Source organism: Hyperolius riggenbachi, chromosome 3 (assembly GCF_040937935.1).
Source record: "Hyperolius riggenbachi isolate aHypRig1 chromosome 3, aHypRig1.pri, whole genome shotgun sequence".
NCBI classification, from domain to species: Eukaryota; Metazoa; Chordata; class Amphibia; order Anura; family Hyperoliidae; genus Hyperolius; species Hyperolius riggenbachi.
In genome coordinates this window covers 82285739-82307306 of record NC_090648.1, presented here as the reverse complement: position 1 = coordinate 82307306, position 21568 = coordinate 82285739, and the positions used below count along the sequence as shown (strand labels likewise).

General features: G+C 45.5%; 1 protein-coding gene across 4 annotated transcripts in view; it reads right to left on the bottom strand.

Moving 5' to 3' along the window:
- Positions 1 to 21280, bottom strand: part of LOC137562764 (sialin-like) — a 49208-nt gene extending 27928 nt beyond the window's left edge. Inside the window, exons 1-6 of one of the 4 annotated variants that reach the window (XM_068274430.1) lie at positions 21025 to 21042; positions 20663 to 20767; positions 16415 to 16611; positions 9289 to 9522; positions 4407 to 4494; positions 2481 to 2567 (exon numbers count right to left, since the gene is read on the bottom strand). In XM_068274430.1, the coding sequence (XP_068130531.1) occupies positions 2481 to 2567; positions 4407 to 4494; positions 9289 to 9522; positions 16415 to 16611; positions 20663 to 20717 (661 nt within the window). In that variant the 5' untranslated portion in view covers positions 20718 to 20767; positions 21025 to 21042. Of the gene's footprint in view, positions 1 to 2480; positions 2568 to 4406; positions 4495 to 9288; positions 9523 to 16414; positions 16804 to 20662; positions 21050 to 21193 lie in introns of those variants that run through there. The other 3 variants (XM_068274432.1, XM_068274431.1, XM_068274429.1) reach the window with 3 other exon arrangements.
- Positions 21281 to 21568: the final 288 nt, after the last annotated feature.

Genomic DNA, 21568 nt, shown 5'->3' with positions numbered 1-21568 from the left:
CAGGAATCGAGTGCGATCGTTCTTTTCTTCACGGGCGGTTCCAGGACGCGCCTGCGTCCCCGCAATCGTCCGTGACAAATACTAATTGCCTGGCTGTCCTGGTGGTCTTTCATGCAGTCAGACTTGAGTCAAACATCTGATCTGCATGCATTTTCGGGGTCTATGTTTCTCTTTTAGACTAACTTCTGAATGTCGCATTAAATGCACCGTTTAGCTGCCGGATGGCCAGGGTCAAGCGCCTTCCAGTTGCAAAATAAGGCAACCAAATGGGAACTTTTGTAACCACAAGCCGGTTTACACGCGGTGCAGTTACTGCCTGGTTAAAACCCACTGCATGTCACGTCTAGGGCCGGCTGCTCGGATGCTCAGGGCTGGCTGTAAGCACCCTACACATAAACAGGAGCCGCGGACAAGCAGTTCTGTGCTCTGCTGTCAGCCGTTCCTCTGAAAGTGCCTTTAGCAGCCAATTTAGCGACTTGCAAGTGCTCCAGGCCAAGTTATTTTACCACATTTTTTTATTTCTTCTTTGTTAGATTTCCTAGCTTTTAATTAATACTGCTGTAATGTGTATTTATGGCCTTCTGTCACTAGGGGGCAGTGCGAGATAATAACAGAGGACTTCTGCTTTCAGTTTCTGTATTTTATGTTAGCAGGAAAGGATCAAAGCGTTCCAATATAATTACAGCACAACGAATTCCGCTGTTTGAGATAATTGCACTGCTTTTGACTTCAAACGAGAAAACTGTATTGAAGCTGCTAATGGGTTAAATGATATACCAGACAAGAAAAAACATGGACTTAAAAGTACATAGTTTTGTCAGAAATGTTATCCAGTGGAGGATTGCGTCCTCCGCCCCACCCCACCCCCACAGGCAGCTTCTGTTTCTTTGGAAATTGGCCCGGACTAGGCCCCACAGCAGTGTGCATGCTGTGAGCACAAGTGTTTCACAGAAGATTAGCGGGAAAGCCAGGCAATGAGCATTGTTTAAAGGGATACTTGTAAAGAATACAGAGGCACCAGCTAGAATAAAATATATTAAAAACAATATAAAATGGGGGCAGAGGTAGACTTACCTCCCCACAGAAGACAACAATAGTGTATGCCTGAGGAGGCGGGCGTGGACCCGTGAAACGCGTTGCAAAATCGGTTGCAGTAAGAATAAATGTTACTTTTGATACACTATTGTGTCTTCTCTGGGGAGGCAAGTCTACCTCTGCCTCCCATTTTATATTGTTATCCCTATCACCTTGGGTTCCCTTTGAAAGGAAATAAATATGGCATCCCTCTCACCTCAGTTGTACTTTAAAACTATCCTGTATTTAGATCAGTTAAAAAAACCATAATCCTTTGCTTATACAGTAATAGTCTTTAAAAGCTTGCTGGAATTAGTATTTAGACATTTCTAAACTATAAACTTACACAAACATGCAGCCAGTGGGGTCAGAAATAAAGATTTTGCTATGGAGAAATATAAACAGATTTAAGTTATAAAGAAATAAGACCAGATTTTTTACTTAAAGGACAACCATAGTGAGAGGTATATGGAGGCTGCCGTATTTAGTTCCTTTTGAACAATACCAGTTGCCTGGCAGCCCCTCTGGTCTATGTGGCTGCAGTAGTGTCTGAATAACACCAGAAACAAGCATGCAGCTAATCTTGTCCAGATCTGGCAATAATGTCAGGAACACCTGATCTGCTGCATGCTTGTTCAGGGGCTATGGCTAAAAGTATTAGAGGCAGAGGATCAGCAGGACAGCCAGGCAACAAGTCTGGCAGCCTCCATATTCTTCTCGTTGCAGTTGTCCATTAAAGGGAAGATCTGAGGTAAAATTAATTTTAAAAAAAGTTCTACTTACCCGGGGCTTCCTCCAGTCCCTGGCAGCCGTTAGGTCCCCTGCCGCAGCTCCGTTCCCAGGCAGTGGCCCGGGATCCCCTCCATTGGAGGTCGACGACTTCTGTGTCTGCTCAGGCTCCAGACCACGTGAACGCGATCACAAGCTGCATGCGCAGAAGATGCCGACCTGGCGAGGTCAGCATCTCCAATGGAGAGTACCACCGGGCCACCGGCTGGGAGCGGAACTGTGGCGAGGGACATATCGGCTGCCAGGGGATCCCCCCACTACCCCGGATCTTCCCTTCAAGCCTTTTACAAAATCCAGATAAAACTTGACTGATAAGGGCCACCTCTGGTGAGAATCTAGTGTGTGTACAGTGGCCCCCGATGTCCCTCGGCAGGTCAGCGTGCAATCCATCTGGGGGATTGACCCTACAGAGAAATGACTTATGGCATTGTTCTCCCCACTCACTCCGCCCACTGTGTGACGTCACTCCTGCACTGCTCTCTTGCTTTTTCTCCCCACTCCCCATAGCAAAAGAACACATACTGTAGCTACATTCTGGGACCTGCATCGTCACTTAAGGTGGAAAATACTTAAGGAAACAATTTATGAGATCAGTTTGTGAATCAACCAGTACTTACCAAAAATGTAAAACACGTAAGCCCAGTCCATGTAGTAGCAGATTAAGCCAGAGAGAGGAAGAGAAACAACTGTTCCAAGCTGTGCCCCTGAAAGACAAATGATCCAACTTACTACAATGTTTATATTGAAGGTTCTAATAAGCCTGTAGTTTAGAAGGCAATAGAACAGATCTACATGGCAGCTCCTATAGCTATTATAAGCCAGGAGAAATTCCAGTGAAAGAAAGGATGCTTAGGTTTATTTAAAGCGGAATGAAACCCAGCATTTATTCTTTGCTCTAATAAATTATTTACAGCATATTATATACAACCAGCATTTTTTTTTACTAGAACAGCATTCAAAGGGTTACACACAGGACTTAGAAGCTTCCCTGCCAGCAAAGCTGCAGGCATCCGAACTTGAGATAATGTTATCTTGTGTTTAATTGTATCAAGTGAGGAATGTAAATAAACACTTCTCTGACACTGCAGGCTCTGCTGAACAAAGTCAGACAACCAGAAAGAATTTCTGGTTGCGTTAGAACATGAATAAAGCAGTTATAAATAAAATGCAAAGTCAGCTTTCAGAGCAAAAAAAGTGTACTTTGGGAACGTATAATTTCTAAATGAATATTAATACTTATGCACAAAAGAAAATATGATAACCGTATGGCATAGAAAAAGTAGGAAACCATGTTTTTATTGAATATTATGTCAGGGTTTTATACCGCTTTAATGATTAAAGCTGGCAGTTTACTCAATGAACCCCACCAGTATAACTGAAATTCTCAAGGCTGATGTGCAGGACTGATCAACAGTAGATGGAAAGCTTTCATTTTCCAGTCATTGCTGCCTAAGGGCCGGTTTCCACTACTAAATGATGCGAATGCGGCTACCTAGCCGCATCGCATCACTTCCGCCGCCGGCCGCATTACTTCCACATCTCCCGATGCGGAAGTCAGTGGTGGAGATGGGACGTGGCTGCAGATTCTCGGATCGCTCCGCACATCATGCACACAGCGGAAACTCTTCCATTGCTGTGCATGTGTTTCAGGACACCTGCGGTGCGATGCGGCTATGTAGCCGCATCGCACTACTCCTAGTGGAAACGGGCCCTTAAGAAGGCACTGAAACCAAAGTTTAACATGTTTGTCACACAAATGTCTAATTTTGGATTATAATTTTTTTTTACAAATCGAATTTGTCACATTTAGGCAGAATAATTCAAAAGAGATCACAAACTTTAAAGCACCATTGCATACCTCCCAGCTGTCCCGATGTGCCCAGGACATTCCTGGGTTGGGAGTTATGGTTCCGTGTCCTGCTGCATGCCCCAGCCCCGTGCTCTCCCAGCATATAATGCAGAGTAAGCAGAAGCAGTGCGTCTATCACCTGCTTCAGGGGAGTCCAGCAATATGCGGCCTCTGCTCACCTTTCCCTCTAGAGCCTGGCATCTCCATCTCCCCACATGGCCCATAATTACGCAGCGCAGGAGAAGCGGACACTAGATATAGAGGTGAGTGGTGATAGGAGGAAGCACATCGCTGGACTCTGGTGGACCAGGAGAGTGATACTCTGCATTATATGCTGGAGGTGCACAGGACGGGTCACTATCACCACCTGGGAAACATTATGGGGTGGGGGGGGGGGGGGGGTAAACCACTAGACCACCAGGGAAGCTTTATTAGGGAGGGAGGAAAAAAAACAGACATCAGTGAAGCTTTACTGGGGAGGGTGGGGTCAACTAGACACCAGGGAACTTTATAGGAAGACCATCACATGTAAAATCATGGCATGGCTAAAGGCGTGGCAGGGGAGGGGCTTTGTGTCACTTTTTCCTGGCTCCAAAAGTTGAGAGGCCATTGTAGGATTGTTTTGTTCTCCACAATGTGAAAAAGGTTTAGCACTCAAGAAAATGTTAGTGGAATTATTATATACTGTACTAACCTGCATAGGAAAGACTTAACAGTCTATTACGCTCAAGAGGTGGAGCCCAGGAGGACCACATGGCATGCATGGATGGGAAAGTCACGCCCTGTGCAGATATTGGTTTAGATTAATTATGATTTACAATTAATGTGCATCGGTTATTTGACTATGCATAATTACTTCAATCACAGGCCTTAAAGGAAACCTGTAGTTAGAGGGATAAGGAGGTTGACAAATGTATTTCCTTTAAGCAATGCAGATTGCCTGGCTGGCCTGCTTATCTTGTGCTGCTAATATTTTAAGCCATAGCACCTGAACAAGCATGCAGATTCGAGGTTTCAGACAGAAGTCTGACTAGATTAGCCACATGCTGTTTCAGGTATGTGATTTCATTAAGATTCTACTGGTGGCAGAAAGATCAGCAGGACAGCCAGGCAATTGGTATTGTTTAATAGTAAATAAATATGGCAGCCTCCACATTTACAGTACATTTTCATTTCAGGTTCCCCTTAATAAATAACTTTGCTCTCAAAAGTTACTCACTATAGCTATGTGTACATATACTATGGGCTTGATTTACAAAAGAGTGCTAACTGTTAGCACGGCCGTTTTTCGCGTTCAATTAAAACGTTTGTGTGAAATCGTTATCGTTTTTGCGCGCAAACACGAATTTCAATAAACGCTAACGATTTTGTGCGAAAATGTTTAATTGCGCCCAAACGCGAAAATTCGCGCGAAAGACGGCCGTGCTAACAGTTAGCACTCTTTTGTGAATAATGCCCTATGTGTCCACATTCCAGGTGCTGCAAGAAATGACAGGTTATATCTCATTACGATGGGCAAAATTAACTTTGGGGGCTGACCCCTGACCCCCCCCCCCCCCCCCCACACACACACACACACACACCCGAACCAGAGTGGACCCCTTTTGTTTCTGCTAAATTCTCCCAGCTCCTGGCTGCCACTCGATTCCTGATAGAAGTGAATGGAAAAAGATAAGAAAAAGGAGCGGAAGATAAGAGAATGGAGTGCGGAATCGAGCTGCAAAAACGATCGAGAGGAGAATCGAGCAGCAGAAACGAACCATGTATTCCCAGCGTAAGCTCCGCTGCCCACACTCTTCATGGCCTAGGACAGCGATGGCGAACCTATGGCACGCGTGCCAGACCCGGCACGCATAGCCTAATCTGCTGGCATGCCAACGCTGCTTATGAACTGGCCGCAGCGTCTACTAGACGCCGCCGCGCCAGTTCATAGCCCGCAGCCCCGCAGTCTCCCGGGAGGCAGAGCAGGGCTATGGGAAGATGACGTCTGAAGCCCTGCACTGGAGACTATTTGTGTCTCCAGTACAGGGCTTCGGGCACCATCTTCCCGTAGCCCTGCTCTCTGCCTGTCAGCGTGGGAAACTGCAGGAGGAACGTCCGGGGGAGATGCGCGCCAGAGCCCGGCCGAGAGAGAAGACTTCTGTCAGGTGAGTACATTACTTTTTTTGCAGGTGAAATGCGGCCCACTGTGTTATTTTCTGCTAAAATGTTTCCCACATTGCATTTATTTTCTGCTGAAATGTTGCTCACATTGCATTATTTTCGCGTGAAATGTTTCCCACATTGCGTTATTTTCTGGTGAAATGTGCCCCACTGCGTTTATTTATTGGTGAAATGCTGCCCACTGCATCCATTTTCTGGTGAAATGTGGCCCACTGCGTCTATTTTCTGGTGAAATGCGGCCCACTACGTTTATTTTCTGGTGAAATGTGGCCCACTGCGTTTATTTATTGGTGAAATGCTGCCCACTGCGTCTATTTTCTGGTGAAACGTTGCTCACATTGCATTATTTTCTGGTGAAATGTTTCCCACATTGCGTTTATTTTCTGGTGTCCGGGGTAACTGTTGCTGCATTTATTATTTAATGGTCATAGTTGGCTATATTTGCTTCTTTGGGGTTACGGTATACTAATAAATAGCATCACACAGTTTCTGCACACCCATGATGTGAATCCTCGTTTCAGCACATCATGGCGTAAACACTGCTTTCTTATGCCTCGCTGTTGCATCATTATGTTAGCTCCGCCCATACAATGTCATGGCCATGCCCATTTTTAAACCTAACCCCCCCCCCCATATTAGTGTAATTATGAAATTATCAGCAAAAAGGCCAGATTTGTGAACATAATCTACAAAGATGATGCCTTCAGCACTAGGGTTTTTTCCAGATCTGTACAGTGAGAGGTTTCAGGATTACATCAAATATTTTTTAAGATAATGGACACCTCTCTCTACAGAACTAAATCAATAGATCCCGTTGGATATCTTCTGCATCTATGGAGATAAGCAGTGATGGTGTTCAGGATCAGGAAATATTCTTAACATAGGGGAGAGGCTCTTATCAGATTTATAAAGCTAGCTGCAGATCACTCAGGTAGTCTAAAGGTCCGTACACACGCCGGACTGGAGGCAACGACGGGTCCGTCGTCCCACTGGGTGGGCGTTCCAACGACAGTCCGGCGTGTGTACGCACTGTCAGCGGACTGATACGGCTGTTTCTGAGTGATCCGCAGGGCAGATCGCTCAGAAACAGCCGTATCAGTCTGCAGACAGACTGTACACATGCCGGACTGTCGCTGGAACGCCCACCTAGCGGGAGGTGACGACGGACCCGTCGTTGCCTCCAGTCCGGCGTGTGTACGGACCTTAATGAACAGTTCTATGTAAATGATTGGCTAGGTCTTTTGCAACTGTCACATCAGGTAACGGTAATAGCAACTGTGGGTGGGGTGCTTCTGTCGGAAGATGCAGAGTGTGACCATAGAAGCCTCATATACAGGTATTACTTGTTTTCAGCAGGAGTTCCTCACTCCTTTCTTCATCCACGCCGTACAGTCCATCTCCTTGCGGCTCCTGTCCCTCATGTCATGTGACATGCATCAGATGTTGCAAGGAGTTTCACTGTACGTCGTGGTTGAAGAGAGTGAGGAGGACATTTAGCTCCTGCTGAAAACAGTTAATGTATGACGCTTCCACTGCCATGCTCAGCAAGGGTTCCAAATCATAGCAAATCTATATACAGTACGTTATATATATATATATATATATATATATATATATATATATATATATAAAAATTGTGTGTGTATGTGCCTCCATCATTCGAAAACGCAGATTTCAACAAAATTTGATATACAGAACCCTTACTACCTGGGATGATATGTTCTGGGGGTCTCACGCCCCCCTCCCCCTCTGCACACCTGGGCAGAACCACAAACAGCCAATCAGATTTCACCCATTCACATCAATGGAAAAACATGTAAAAGGCTGCCATTCTCACAGTGATCAAGCGAGAGTCCCCACACTTGGAACAGCTGGTCACTTGGGAACAGATATGACAAATTCTGTGAAAGTGGGCGGAGCATAAAACAGCTAATCAAATTTCAACCATTCACTTTCAATGTTAAAATATAAACTGCAGCCATTCTTACACTGTTAATTGCAGGGTTCTCAAACTTGGCACACTTTCTCACTGGGTGAATGGGATTAATATTCAGGAAAATAGGTGGAGCCTACAACAGCCAATCAGAATTCACCAATTAATTTTTTAAGGGGAATATTTATCTTGCTGCTATTCTTATACTGTTAACGGCACAGGCCTCTAACCTGGTACAGTCGGTCACTGGGTGACTGGGGGTTCAAATTCTGAAAAGGGGGTAGAGCCACTAACAGCCAATCAGAGTTGTTTGATTTTAATGGTAAAATTTCAACTGCTTCCATTCTCACATTATTGATGCCAAGGACCCCATAGCTCACAAACTTGGTCATTGACTGACTGTGTCAAGGTTAGAAAAAAGTGGCCGGTCCAAACAACAACCAAATACATACCCGTGCGGGAGACTTGGGTGCAGGATACAGCCGGTATATGGCTGATCCTGCTGCTGCACAAGTCCCGGCCGTGCTAATTACTATTCCCCCTCCAGGTTGCCATGGATGGTGGGGAATGAAATAATTCAACTTCCAGCAATTGCTGGAAGCCGAATGATTGTGTTTTAAAAGTAACTTCAGCTCCGTCTTCTGACGTCGCCGAAGTTACTCCCTGTGCGCCCAAGCAGGCCCAGATTTACCTCACAGGAGCCTATAGGCACAGATGTTCTGGCACCCTAGACTTCGCTCTTCCTGAACCTACAAACCCTCACCGCATCACAACAAGTGTGCTGGCTGGCCAAGCTGTCACTTCTCCCTTACTACCATTGCCTGTCATAGGTATCTACAGGTAGCTATAGGTGCCCCTTAGTATTAGGTAACCAGAGGAACCTTAGTAGTAAGTGCTGGTAGCTAGGGGTGCCCATGACTGAAGGGAGATCTCATCAGTGAAATGCTGAGAGCAGGGTGAGTAACCTCTTATTCACACTCCACTCCATTCAGGACTCTGCATAGGTAAGGAAGGAGGGAGCCGCTCGGGGAGGGGAGTGAACCACCTTTCCATCATCAGGCGCCTGTAGGCATGTGCCTACAGTGCCTTATGGAAAATCCGGCCCTGTGCCCAAGTCTCCTGCACTGGATTCACTGTGTTCGCTTCAGCTAGGCTCTTAATAAATCCAGGCTAGGTTTTCAGAGTGAGTAGGTCACTTAACACAGACAAACAAACACAGAACATTTATATCGCGCTTTTCTCCTGGCAGGCTCAAAGCGCCAGAGCTGCAGCCACTAGGGCGTGCTCTATAGGCAGTAGCAGTGTTAGGGAGTCTTGCCCAAGGTCTCCTACTGAATAGGTGCTGGCTTACTGAACAGGCTGAGCCAAGATTACATCCTGTCATGATCTTCAGCTCAAGAGAACTATAGTGAATCGGGTATGAGCTAATAAAGCCTTTTCAAAAACAGTTGCCAATATTTAATAAAAATAAAATGTTTACCTCTCCCAATCCTTCCAGTACTCGAACTGCTATGAGGTAGCCCACTCCTAAATCCGCTGCCAGTGGCGTTAAAAGCGTTAGTACAGCAGTTCCCAGAACGCCAAATCCCAGCAGAAACTTGCCACCAATTTTACCCGCTAAGTATCCCCCCGGGATCTGAGTAAATATATAGCCATAGAAGAAAGCGCCAAGTATCCAGCCTTGGGTATCGGCATCCCAGTCGTATTTTTTGCCCTAGAAAAAGGGAAATGAAAGCATGTGAATGAAGTATGTACGGATTATCATGAACAATTCACTTATTGCCTCAATGATGAAATGTAATTTAAGGAAAACCTGAAGCAAAAAAACACTTATGAGATGATGACTTGTATGTGTAGTACAGCTAAGAAATAGAACATTAGTAGCAAAGAAAAAAAAGTCTTATTGTTTTTCAGTACAGAAAGAGTTAGAAAACCTCAGCTATCTATGCCAAAGAGATTCTCTGAGCTCTTCGACCCATATTGTCATGTTTTCTGAAGCACTAAAACAGCGAAGAAACAGTGAGAGACAGCTTGGGATAAGGTTTTACTGCAGGAAAGCTCAAAGAGTAATTATTTCTGCTTTGTTTTTTAGCTTAAAAGACAAAGGCCTCAATTCACGGAGCTTTATCAAACGTTTCATAATTTACCTCATGGGTAAAATCTACTTTTGATTTCACTAAAGTGTTATAGATTTATTGAACGTTTTATCAATAAAACATTTGATAAATATATAACACCTTTGTGAATTCAAAATTAGATTTTACCCATGAGGTAAATTATCAAACGTTTGATAAAGTGTTTGATAAAGCTCTGTGAATTGAGGCCAATGTGTGGTTTCTAAACTGCAAATATGACAGAATGATGCAATGTTAGGCCTCTTTCACAGTGCGACGTTAAAGTCGCACGTTAGAAAATGTTTTAGGCAGGGAACTCATGTTACTCAATGGGCTAGTGCACACTTACTGTGGTGTTCGCACGCAGGAAAAAAAACTGACATTCTGCATCCTGATTCTGCACATTTTGTTAGTTTTCTCTATCAACTACATCAGCTGCTGTGAAAAAAACGTGCGCGTTTTCCTGGATAGAAACACACTTGGTGTGCAGAAAAAGTATGCAGGAAAACGCGCACAGAAAACTGAAAGACAAGTGTGTTCCCTGCCTTAACGCAGACTAACGCACAGCAATAGTAAGTCTGTGCAACATTCACAGTGCACACGTTGCGTTGTGTGTAACGTGTAGCAATATTTAGAAAGTGCTGCATGCTGTGCGTTTTAGCAATACATCTGTTCTGTTCTGTGTGTTGCACATGCTCAGTAATGTTTTTTTTAAAAATGTAACGCATGCTCCGTTTTCGTTCCATCACTTTGCGACTAAAACGGCGCACCAAACGCAGGGCTAAAGAATGTACTATAACGTCCAAGTTATAGTCTTTGAATGCGTTGCATTAGGGGCACATTATACGACCTTAACATCTCATCAAACGTACCGTCTCACTGTGAAAGAGGCCTAAAAGTGAACCCGAGGTGAGAGTGATATGGAGGCTGCCATATTTATTTCCTTTTAACCACCTTGGCGTTCTATTAAGATCGCCAGGGTGGCTGCGGGAGGGTTTTTTTTTAATAAAAAAAAAAAACTATTTCATGCAGCCAACTGAAAGTTGGCTGCATAAAAGCACCACTAGAGGGCGCTCCGGTGGCGTTCTTCCGATCGCCTCCGGCGCCCAGAATAAACAAGGAAGGCCGCAATGAGCGGCCTTCCTTGTTTTGCTTACATCGTCGCCATAGCGACGAGCGGAGTGACGTCATGGACGTCAGCCGACGTCCTGACGTCAGCCGCCTCCGATCCAGCCCTTAGCGCTGGCCGGAACTTTTTGTTCCGGCTACGCTGGGCTCAGGCGGCTGGGGGGACCCTCTTTCGCCGCTACTCGCGGCGGATCGCCGCAGAGCGGCGGCGATCGGGCAGCACACGCGGCTGGCAAAGTGCCGGCTGCGTGTGCTGCTCTTTATTTGATGAAAATCGGCCCAGCAGGGCCTGAGCGGCAGCCTCCGGCGGTGATGGACGAGCTGAGCTCGTCCATACCGCCCGGCTGGTTAAACAAGTTGCCTGTCAGTCCTGCTGATCTATTTGGCTGCAGTAGTGAAGTGAACTGAATTACACCAGAAACAAGCATGCAGCTAATCTCATCAGTTCTAACAATATTGTCAGAAACCCCTGACCTTCTAACAGAAAATTGTATGGTGTGTACCTAGCACTAGATTGACGAAAATGTCAGATATACCTGATCTGCTGCATGCTTGTTCAGGGTCTATGGTTGACAGTATTAGAGGCAGAGGACCAGCAGGGCAGCCAGAAAACTGGTATTGCTTAAAAGGAAATCAATATGGCAGCCTCCATATTATTCTCATCTCGGGTTCCTTTTAACAGTTTATAGATTTTAAATGCCAAAAATAAATATCTATTTCCAAACCCTTATCTGTAATATTTTTTTTCTGTGGCAAGAAGTTGCATTGGCCTAAAGTGAACCAGAGATGAAGCACCCTCATGTATTTTACCATATATATCAGTGGGAAAATTAGAGAAGACACCTACCCTGCTGTCTGTTTCATTCTTCAATGCTCAGCCTGCTTCTAATCAGCCATGATAAAATCCTTGACTGAGCATTCAGTTTGGCTTTGTTTAGGAATCATTATAGCCAAGTCTGTCTTCTCTGTCTTTTCAAGCCCAAGCCTGCCCCCTTGTGGCTCTGCTATAATGACTCAGCTATAATGATTCCTAAGCAAAGCCAGACTGAATGCTCAGTCAGGGATTTTATCAGGGCTGATTAGAAGCAGGCTGAGCAGAGAGGAATGAAACAGAGCAGGGTAGGTATTTTCTCTAATGTTCCCACTGATATATATGGTAAAATACATGAGCGTGCTTCATCTCTGGTTCCCTTTAACCACTTCCACACCATGACATTTTATGCTGATCTGTGCAGCGTGGGCTCTCCAGCCCACAGCACAGATCAGCTAGCAGCCAGGGCGATCAGACTTCCCCCCTTTTTTCCCCACTAAGGGGATGTCCTGCTGGGGGCGTCTGATCGCCGCCGGCTGCTTGCGCTTGCGGGGGGGGGGCTCTTCAAAGCCCCCCTCCGCAGCGCTTTCTGGCCTCCTTCCCCTTCCCTCCCTCTCCCTCCCCCTGTGAGCGGCGCAGGACGGAAATCCGTCCTGCGCCTGATGGGATAGGCTTTAGCCTATCAGGTGCCGGCGGTCCCCAGCCAATCAGAGGCCGGGGATCGCCGATCTCCTCTACGGCGCTGCTGCGCAGCAGCGCCGTATACATGTAAACACCGGGGAAGATCTTCCCCGTGTGTTTACATTTACCCTGCGAGCCGCCGATCGGCTCGCAGGGTGTTCACGGAGACACCCTCCGTGAGCTGACATGGAACGGCCGCTCATACGAGCGGCCGTTTCCATGGTATACACTTCTGGATTCAGGGGCGTGTATATACGTACCGAGAATCCGGAAGTGGTTAAAGGACTTTTTTGGATGATTTCAACTGAAGGATTTTTTTTATTTTTTGCTTTTAACCAATCATGTGAATAAGTAAGGATCTGTAAAATACACCTTTTTTTAAAGGGGAACTGAAGTAAGAGGTATACGGAGGCTGCTATTTATTTCCTTTTAGTCAATACCAGTTGACTGGCAGCCCTGCTGGTCTATTTCTCTGCAGTAGTATCTGAATAACATCAGAAACAAGCATGCAGCTAGTCTTGTCAGATCTGACTTTAAAGTCTGAAACACCTGATCTGCTGCATGCTTGTTCAGGGGCTATGGCTAATAGTATTAGAAGCAGAGGATCAGCAGGGCTGCCAGGCAACTGGTATTGCTTAAAAGGAAATAAACATGGCAGCCTCCATATACCTTTCTTTTCAGTTCCCCTTTAAAGTATCACTTTGGGCAACAGAGGAAAGGAATATAGGGAACCATTCGTCCTTTACCTAGAAGGGATGACCATTTGCCGCTTTCTTTCTGTCCATAAAAAGACACCAGCTAGCACAACTGCCCTTTTCAGGGGACTGGAGATGAGGAGGAGACCCTTGTCGCTCAATATTGTGATCAGCAAGTTGGTAGGTCGCTTTGTTCTGCATTATGCTCTGATAAAGGACCCTCTTCCGTGGATTTCATTACAAAGACAATGGTATAATAACCTGTTTGGATATTTTGCACTGTGATCAGGTTGCTTTGAAAAGTATAACCACTACAGAGATATTAGAGTACGCGATTTGCAAACTTGGAAAATGATCATCTCGCTGATCCGATTGCTTGTGCATACTTCCTTCCCCTCTCATCCAGAGATGAAACAGTCATTACAGAACAGAGATTAATGGCATTGCCTCTGTCAAGGAAATCCTGGAACATGCTCATTAGGACAGCAGCAAACAGGAACACACACACGGTCACAAAAAAAACCTGTATGGAACCTTATGGAAGTTTGTCTTCTTAAAACAGAAGGCATTTGCGAATATTCAGACTGGAGTGAGCATTTGAGGTTTCCCACAATGCATCACTGTTGAATATGCAAATCATCCCTTTGATGTCCCTGAAAGCTAAACACACCTTCAGAACCGCTGGAATGCAATGATGTGTTGGCTTGTTAATTGTACAGAGCCTTACTAATCCAACATGAATACAGAAAGTCTCGCATTGTTTGATCCTCATCAGTGCATGGCATGGATTAATGTGGCATTCTATGGGGTAGGACTTCAAACACCCAGAGTAAGGGCTTAAGGCCCATACACATGTCTGATTTTTGCGAACGACGGGTCGTTTGAACGTCCCGTCGTTTAGTTGTCCGCACGCCAAATCGGGCGTGTGTACAGACTGTCGTTCGCGTGATAAGAGTGAGTTTGAGCGATCCGCTCAGACGTGTGTATGGGCCTTTAGACACACTATAAATCGCAGTAAAATTGCACAATTTTACCGTGATTGTGATTTTAATGTAAGTCATTTTTTTTTAAAAAAGCTCTCAGAAACCTCTGATGGCCAAAAATCACTCAAAGATTGCCCAGCAAGCTCATGGTGAACCAGAACTTCTTGGAGTGTTTAACTGTCTTATGAAAAGACTACTTGTCTGGTTATTGTATTGATCACATGTCAGTTTTAAGGGGCCCATACACCTAACTATTTTCCCGCCGATATACAGCAAATTTGATCACTGTGATCGAATCTGCTGTAAAATCGTTGCGCAAACACTGACAGAACAATCGATTTCCGTCCAAAATCAATCGTTCCCATCGATCCGTCCGTGCGGAAGATTTCCCTCATGCTGAAATCGGTTCACAATCTGTTTGCAGTAAAGGCAGCCATATGATCCCTCTCTGATCAGATTCGATCAGAGAGGGATCTATCTGTTAGTCGATCTGATGGCAAATCGACCAGTGTATGGCCACCTTAATACTTCTGATCTGCAGACATAAACTGAGCCTATGGCTTGAGCGGTTGTTCCAGCTCCACAGGTTTCTTGTTTAAGATATGTGTCTCAACTTAATAACACTACACTGTGGAGTCTGGCACTCCTAAAAGTAAATGAATAACTTGTAATTAAATCACATTTTAACCTGTGGAATACCCCAGGCAGATCAGGCCTAGGAGTTTATTCACAAAACATCTCTCATAAACGATCGCTCCTTAGCCCTGATTTGATTAACTTTTTTTCCTGAGTTTTCTCATAAGAGATGCTTTCCCATCACGGGCCCAGAATGAGCATGCAGATCAGATGCTTCAACTCCGACTCTACTGGCTGCATGCTCATTGTGGTTGTGCGACTGTAAAGCAGGGGTGTCAAACTCAAATAGATGCAGGATCGAAATGTATAACTTACACCAGGTCGAGGGCCAAAAGTCATTATTTCTCCCCTCCCTCCCCCCACACATTTGAAATGATCATGCAACACCTGACAATTTGCATAGCACGTTAGAGTCCGCGGTGCGACAAAAAAAAAAACACCCTCAGTATAGGTAGGTAGGTAGGTAGCCAGGTATAGGTGACCCCTGTATAGGTAGCCAAGATTAGTTGCCTCCAGTATAGATAGCCAGGCATAGGAGCCTCAGTATAAGTAGATAGGCATAGCAGGTGCCGCAGCATAGGTAGCCAGGCATTCGAGTCCCAGTAAAGGTAATAGCCAGACATAGGTGCTCCAATATAGGTAGCCAGGCATAGCAGGTGCCCCAGTATAGGTAATAGCCGGACATAGGTGCCCCAATATAGGTAACCAGGCACAGCAGGTGCCCCAGTATAGGTAGCCAGGCATAGCAGGTGCCCCAGTATAGGTAATAGCCGGACATAGGTGCCCCAATATAGGAAGCCAGGCATAGCAGGTGCCCCAGTATAGGTAATAGCCGGACATAGGTGCCCCAGTATAGGTAACCAGGCACAGCAGGTGCCCCAGTATAGGTAATAGCCGGACATAGGTGCCCCAATATAGGTAGCCAGGCATAGCAGGTGCCCCAGTATAGGTAATAGCCGGACATAGGTGCCCCAATATAGGTAACCAGGCACAGCAGGTGCCCCAGTATAGGTAATAGCCGGACATAGGTGCCCCAATATAGGTAACCAGGCACAGCAGGTGCCCCAGTATAGGTAGCCAGGCATAGCAGGTGTCCCATTATAGGTAATAGCCAGGCATAGCAGATGCCCCAGTATAGGTAATAGCCAGGCATAGCAGGTGCCCCAGTATAGGTAATAGCCAGGCATAGCAGGTGCCCCAGTATAGGTAATAGCCAGGCATAGCAGGTGCCCCAGTATAGGTAATAGCCAGGCATAGGTGCCCTCTATAGAAAGCCTAGACTTGCGCATGCGCAGTACAAATCCGCTCAGCTTCAGGACCCGGAGACCCGAGTACTTCTGAGCAGACCCAAAAAAGAACCCAACCGCAGATTTGTATGGAGGGGATGCAGAAAGGTAGGGGGAATCTCTAAGGGTACCAGAGCCTCCCCTCTTCTTAGGCGAGTAACATTTTTGTTTTAGAATGTTACAGAGAATCGGTATACTAGGCAAGGAACTAGAAGGAGATCAGATGTACACCATATTACTCTCATGAAACGCGACACCTTAAAGCGACTTACCGTGGAGTTATGAGGCTTCTGTGGATCAGCCGAATGATCTGGACATTCGTTGGCACTTTTGTTCACTTGCTGATTTGAGGTTGATCTCACCATGTCCACCAGTGCTACGCTCAGATTAACCCGCAGGGCATACACTATGAAGAATCCAAACAAGGCCACCAATGCCAGGTTGTACCGAGTAGAACAACACTTGGGAACTGGAACGGGGAGAGACATAGTTCATGCTGCTGCGGCACACCTGCAGCCGTATGTGCAGAGTACAGATTCCTGTCTACCTGATCCTTTGTTCTGTTTAGTTTTCTCATAACAAAGAGTTCTCTACTCTTCACTAAGCAACACGGATGTGGCAGAACATGATATGAGGGAGGAGGCGGTGCAGATCCAAATATCTAATAAAAGGCATTGCTTTGCATGAAATAAAAATATTCAGCATGGTTCCAAGTTATACAAATAGAAAGAATATAAAAGAAACACCTGATGTGCAGCATTCTTCAGGGTCTATGTGCTAAAGGCAATTTTATCCATTATGTTATATTGATCAAACAAAACAAACACAGAACATTTATATCGCGCTTTTCTCCTGGCGGACTCAAAGCGCCAGAGCTGCAGCCACTAGGACGCGCTCTATAGGCAGTAGCAGTGTTAGGGAGTCTTGCCCAAGGTCTCCTACTGAATAGGTGCTGGCTTACCGAACAGGCAGAGCCGAGATTCGAACCCAGGTCTCCTGTGTCAGAGGCAGAGCCCTTAACCAGTACACCATCCAGCCACTATGATCACAATTTCTGTTGAGGCTGGGTGCACACGTAACAGAGCGTGAAAGATCGCGTTTTCTGTCGTGTTTTTGTTTGTGTGCGTCTTTGCTGCATTTGTAATGTATTTGCATTAGAGTTTTTTTTTCGCAAATGCGTTTTTTAAAGTGTTTCGCATATGCGTTTTGTATGCGTTTTTCAATTGCATTTTATGTTAATCACTAGTAAGACAACAGGAAGCGGAAATACGTCACAAAACAAAAAAAATTGCATGAAAAACGCATAGCATTGCGTTACCCATTTACTTTCATTATGTGCGTTTTTGATGCGTTTTTGCATATTATGCAACAAAACCAGCATTTTTAAAAACGCACGCATACAAAATGCATATTTTTTTTATATGCGTTTTTTCCTGCGGCCCACAGACTACCACCAGTGGCAAGAACGACGCGTTTTCCGCAAAGGTTGCGTTTCTGCTAAGTGTGCACCTAGCGATAAGGGAAACCTGAGTGGAGGGGGATATGGAGGCTGCTAAATTGTTTTTCTTTTAAACAATACCAGTTGCCTGGCAGCCCTGATGATCTATTTGGCTGCAGTAGTGTCTGAATAACACCAGAAACAAGCATGCAGCTAATTTTGTCAGATTGACAAAAAATGTCAGAAACACCTGATATGCTGCATGCTTGTTCAGGGTCTATGGCTAAAAGCAATTGTATTCATTACTAGCTGACCTAAACCCGTTTAAAAATGGGCTCTAGGTCTTTCACTGCCGGCCACGCGCGCACCCGTCCACCGCCGTCTCCTGCCGATACGGTGCAGGACATGCGCAGTAGAGCAAAAGCACTGACCCAGGGACAGGACGCAGGGACACTTGTATTTTATATATAGAGATGTTATTTTGATCACAGTTCCTCTTTTGGGTAGGAACACACTAGGCCAGTGATGGCTAACCTTGGCACTCCAGCTGTGGTGGAACTACAAGTCCCATGAGGCATTGCAATACTCTGACACCTCTAAGCTATAACTCGGGGAGGCAGAGGCATGATGGGATTTGTAGTTTTGTCACAGCTGGAGTGCCAAGGTTAGCCATCACTGCACTAGGCAGAAATGCTAGCGTTAACACACATAATGTAAGTCAATGGGATGCATGAAAAATGCCTGTTTGCGTTCTGCAATGTGCGTTTTTGTAAATGCTGAACTTGCTGCATATTTTTCCATAACGCATCTAAAAAGCACCTAATGTATGTCAATGGTGATGCAGAGGTATAGTTTTATCGCGTTTTGTATGCTTTAAAAAAAAAAAAGTTTAATGATGTATTTCCGCTTCCTGTTGATTTCCTAGTGATTAGCATAAAACACTTATTAAAAAAACGCATAGAGAACACATTTGAGGCCTGGAACCCACTAGAAAACCCTATCGCTAATCGCAATCGCTAGCGTTTTGTATGAGCGGTTTGCAGGCGTTTTCAGGAGTGATTTTAAAAAGTGTTTTCAATTTGGCAGCGATTGTGTAGCGATTAGCGTTTTAATTCTGATTGGTCCTTTCAATTAATTTTAATTTTATTACAGTGTGCAGTAATTTCAAAATGCTAACTAAATCGCTCTGTGTAGGTTTTGATGAGAGATTATGCCAGCGTTTATATACTTTACATTGCAGATACGCTAACGCTAAACGCGAAAAATGCTGCATGTCCTGCGTTTTGCGATTTTGGTAATCGCAATCGCTCCAGTGGAATTTGGCCCATCTATTAACATAAGCTGAGCGTTTAGGGAAATTGCTAGCGGTTTGAATCGCTCCCTAAATGCTCAGAAAAATCACTCCAGTGGGTTTGAGCCCTTAGATTTATATGTGTGAAATGCAAACGCATTAAAATGCAAGCAAAACGCACACAAACTTATATGCAGCCAAATGCAACCTTTCACGCATTGCCTAGTGTGTTCCTACCTTTAAATGGTGAGGGATATGGAGGCTGCCATATTAGTTTCCTTTTGAGGGTAGGAACACACTAGGCAGAAACGATTTCCATAGCACATAGTGGAAAACGCATTTGCGATTCTACCTAGTGTGTTCCTACCCTACACAATTATTTTCCTTTTAACCCTCTGGGCGATACAATTATATCGCCCAGGAGGGGGCGCAGCACTATTTTTTTAAATTTTTTATTTTTTAAATCATGTAGCGAGCCCTGGGCTCGCTACATGATAGCCGCAGCGCAGCGGCATCCTCCCACCCACTCCGATCGCCTTCGGAGATCAGAGTAAGCAGGAAATCCCGTTCAGAACGGGATTTCCTGCTGGGCTTTTCCAGTCGCCATGACGGCAGGGCGGGATGACATCACCGACGTCATGGACGTCGTGACATCAGAAGGAGTCCCGATCCACCCCTCAGCGCTGCCTGGCACTAATTGGCCAGGCTGCGCAAGGGGTCGGGGAGGGGGGGGCTGCGCGGCATGGCTGGTAGCGGCGGATCGGCGGCGATCGGAAGTTACACGCAGCTAGCAAAGTGCTAGCTGCGTGTAACAAAAAAAAATTATGCAAATCGGCCCACCAGGGCCTGAGAACTCCTCCTGCGCGACATACCCCGAGCTCAGCTCGGGATTATCGCCCAGGAGGTTAAACAATGCCGGGTTGTGTGGCAGCCCTGCTGATCTATTTGGCTGCAGCAGTGTCTGAATCACACTAGAAACAAGCATGCAGCTAATCTTTTATGCTAGGTACACACCATACAATTTTCTGTTATACTTACCTGCCAGATCGATTTTTTCCAAAATGTCCCATCTTAATTTTGATCGATTTTTTCGATCAATTTCCATAGAAGTGAATGGAAATCGATTGGAAAATCAATCAAAATTGAGATCGGACAAATTGGAAAAAATCAATCTGGCAGGTAAATCTAACAGAAAAAAATTGTATGGTGTGTACCTAGCACTCGATTGACAAAAATGTCAAAAACACCTGATCTGCTGCATGCTTGTTCAGGGTCTATGGATAAAAGTATTAGAGGCAAAGGATCAGCAGGACAGCCAGGAAACTGGTATTGCTTAAATGAAATACCAGGCAATTTTAAGAAAATGAGATCTACTTAGCTGTGGCTTTCTCCGGCCCCTGGAAGCCTAGGTGTCCCTCGCCGCAGCTCCGCTCCAGGTCAGTCTCCCAGGGTCCCCTCCGTAGCAGCCGCCGACCCGGACGGGTTGGCAGCCTCTGCGCATGCACAAGCGCGCAACTGCTTTGCTCACATAGCCGTGAGCTTTGTGCGCTCTTAGTACTCTCGCGTCTGCACAGAACGCCCCCGGCTATGTAAGCGCAATCACATAACCCACAAAAAACCCACAAGGTTGTTGGCTCCGCGGACATGTGCACGAGCCCCTCAACCAGCATCATGGCCATTTCTGCTGAGGTGTCCCCACACTAGCGGTGGATGCAGTCGCATCCTACACATACAAGTGTGTCCATGGTTGCACATAATTCTAACTAGATAAAAAGCCTAAAAAAGACTTACTTGAAGTTGCCTGCAGGGTCAAGGGCCCAAAACCTTGTATGGTGTAGTTAGGCATCAGTGGGAACAGCAGACCCTCCCTGTGCTACTGCACTCAGCTTGTCAAACCTTGCAGGGAAATGGTAGATCACTTAGTCCAGCTGATCACTAACATGTGAGGTGCTCAAGAGGCTGAGCAGAAACACACAGAGCAAATTGCAAGCTGACCTGGGAAGAGGAAGGCCTCTTTTCCACGAACTGTTTCTAGACAGTGAAATGCCTCTCAAACTCACTGCTGCCTGGTAACTGCTTGCTGAGCACACAGCTCAACAGTCCGTGGAAAACCTGCCTTAGGCCTCTTTTCCACACGCCTCTCAAACTCTCACCACTGCTTGCTGCTGCCTGGTTACTGCTTGCTGCTGCCTGATAACTACTCACTGCTGCCTGATAACTGTTTGCTAAGCACACAGTTCAACTGTCCATGGAAAAGCAGCCTTAAATAGAACCTGAACCGAAAATAAAAAGACAAAATAACCATACACAGGTCATACTTACCTCCTGTGTAGTCTACTCCTCAATCTTTCTCCTCTCCTGCATCCTGTTTGTCCACTCTGATCAATGAAATTCTCTGTCCTCCATCTTGAAAATGGCCATTACCCCATAACAGCTTCCTGGTCAGCACACTGTTAAACTGTAATATCGCCTACTTGAGCCATATGGAAACATGGACATTACCTTGCACATTCAGTTGTAACTGACAGCTGCTGATATATAACTGACAGCAACTGGTATATTTCAGTTCTGACAAAATATTGTCAGAACTGGAAGGGATCACTGTAGGAAGAAAATGGTGAGCCTCTGAGAGGAACTGACGGTGAGGTTAGTACGTAATATTCATTTGCAGCTACGTCATGTGTTTATTTTAAATAA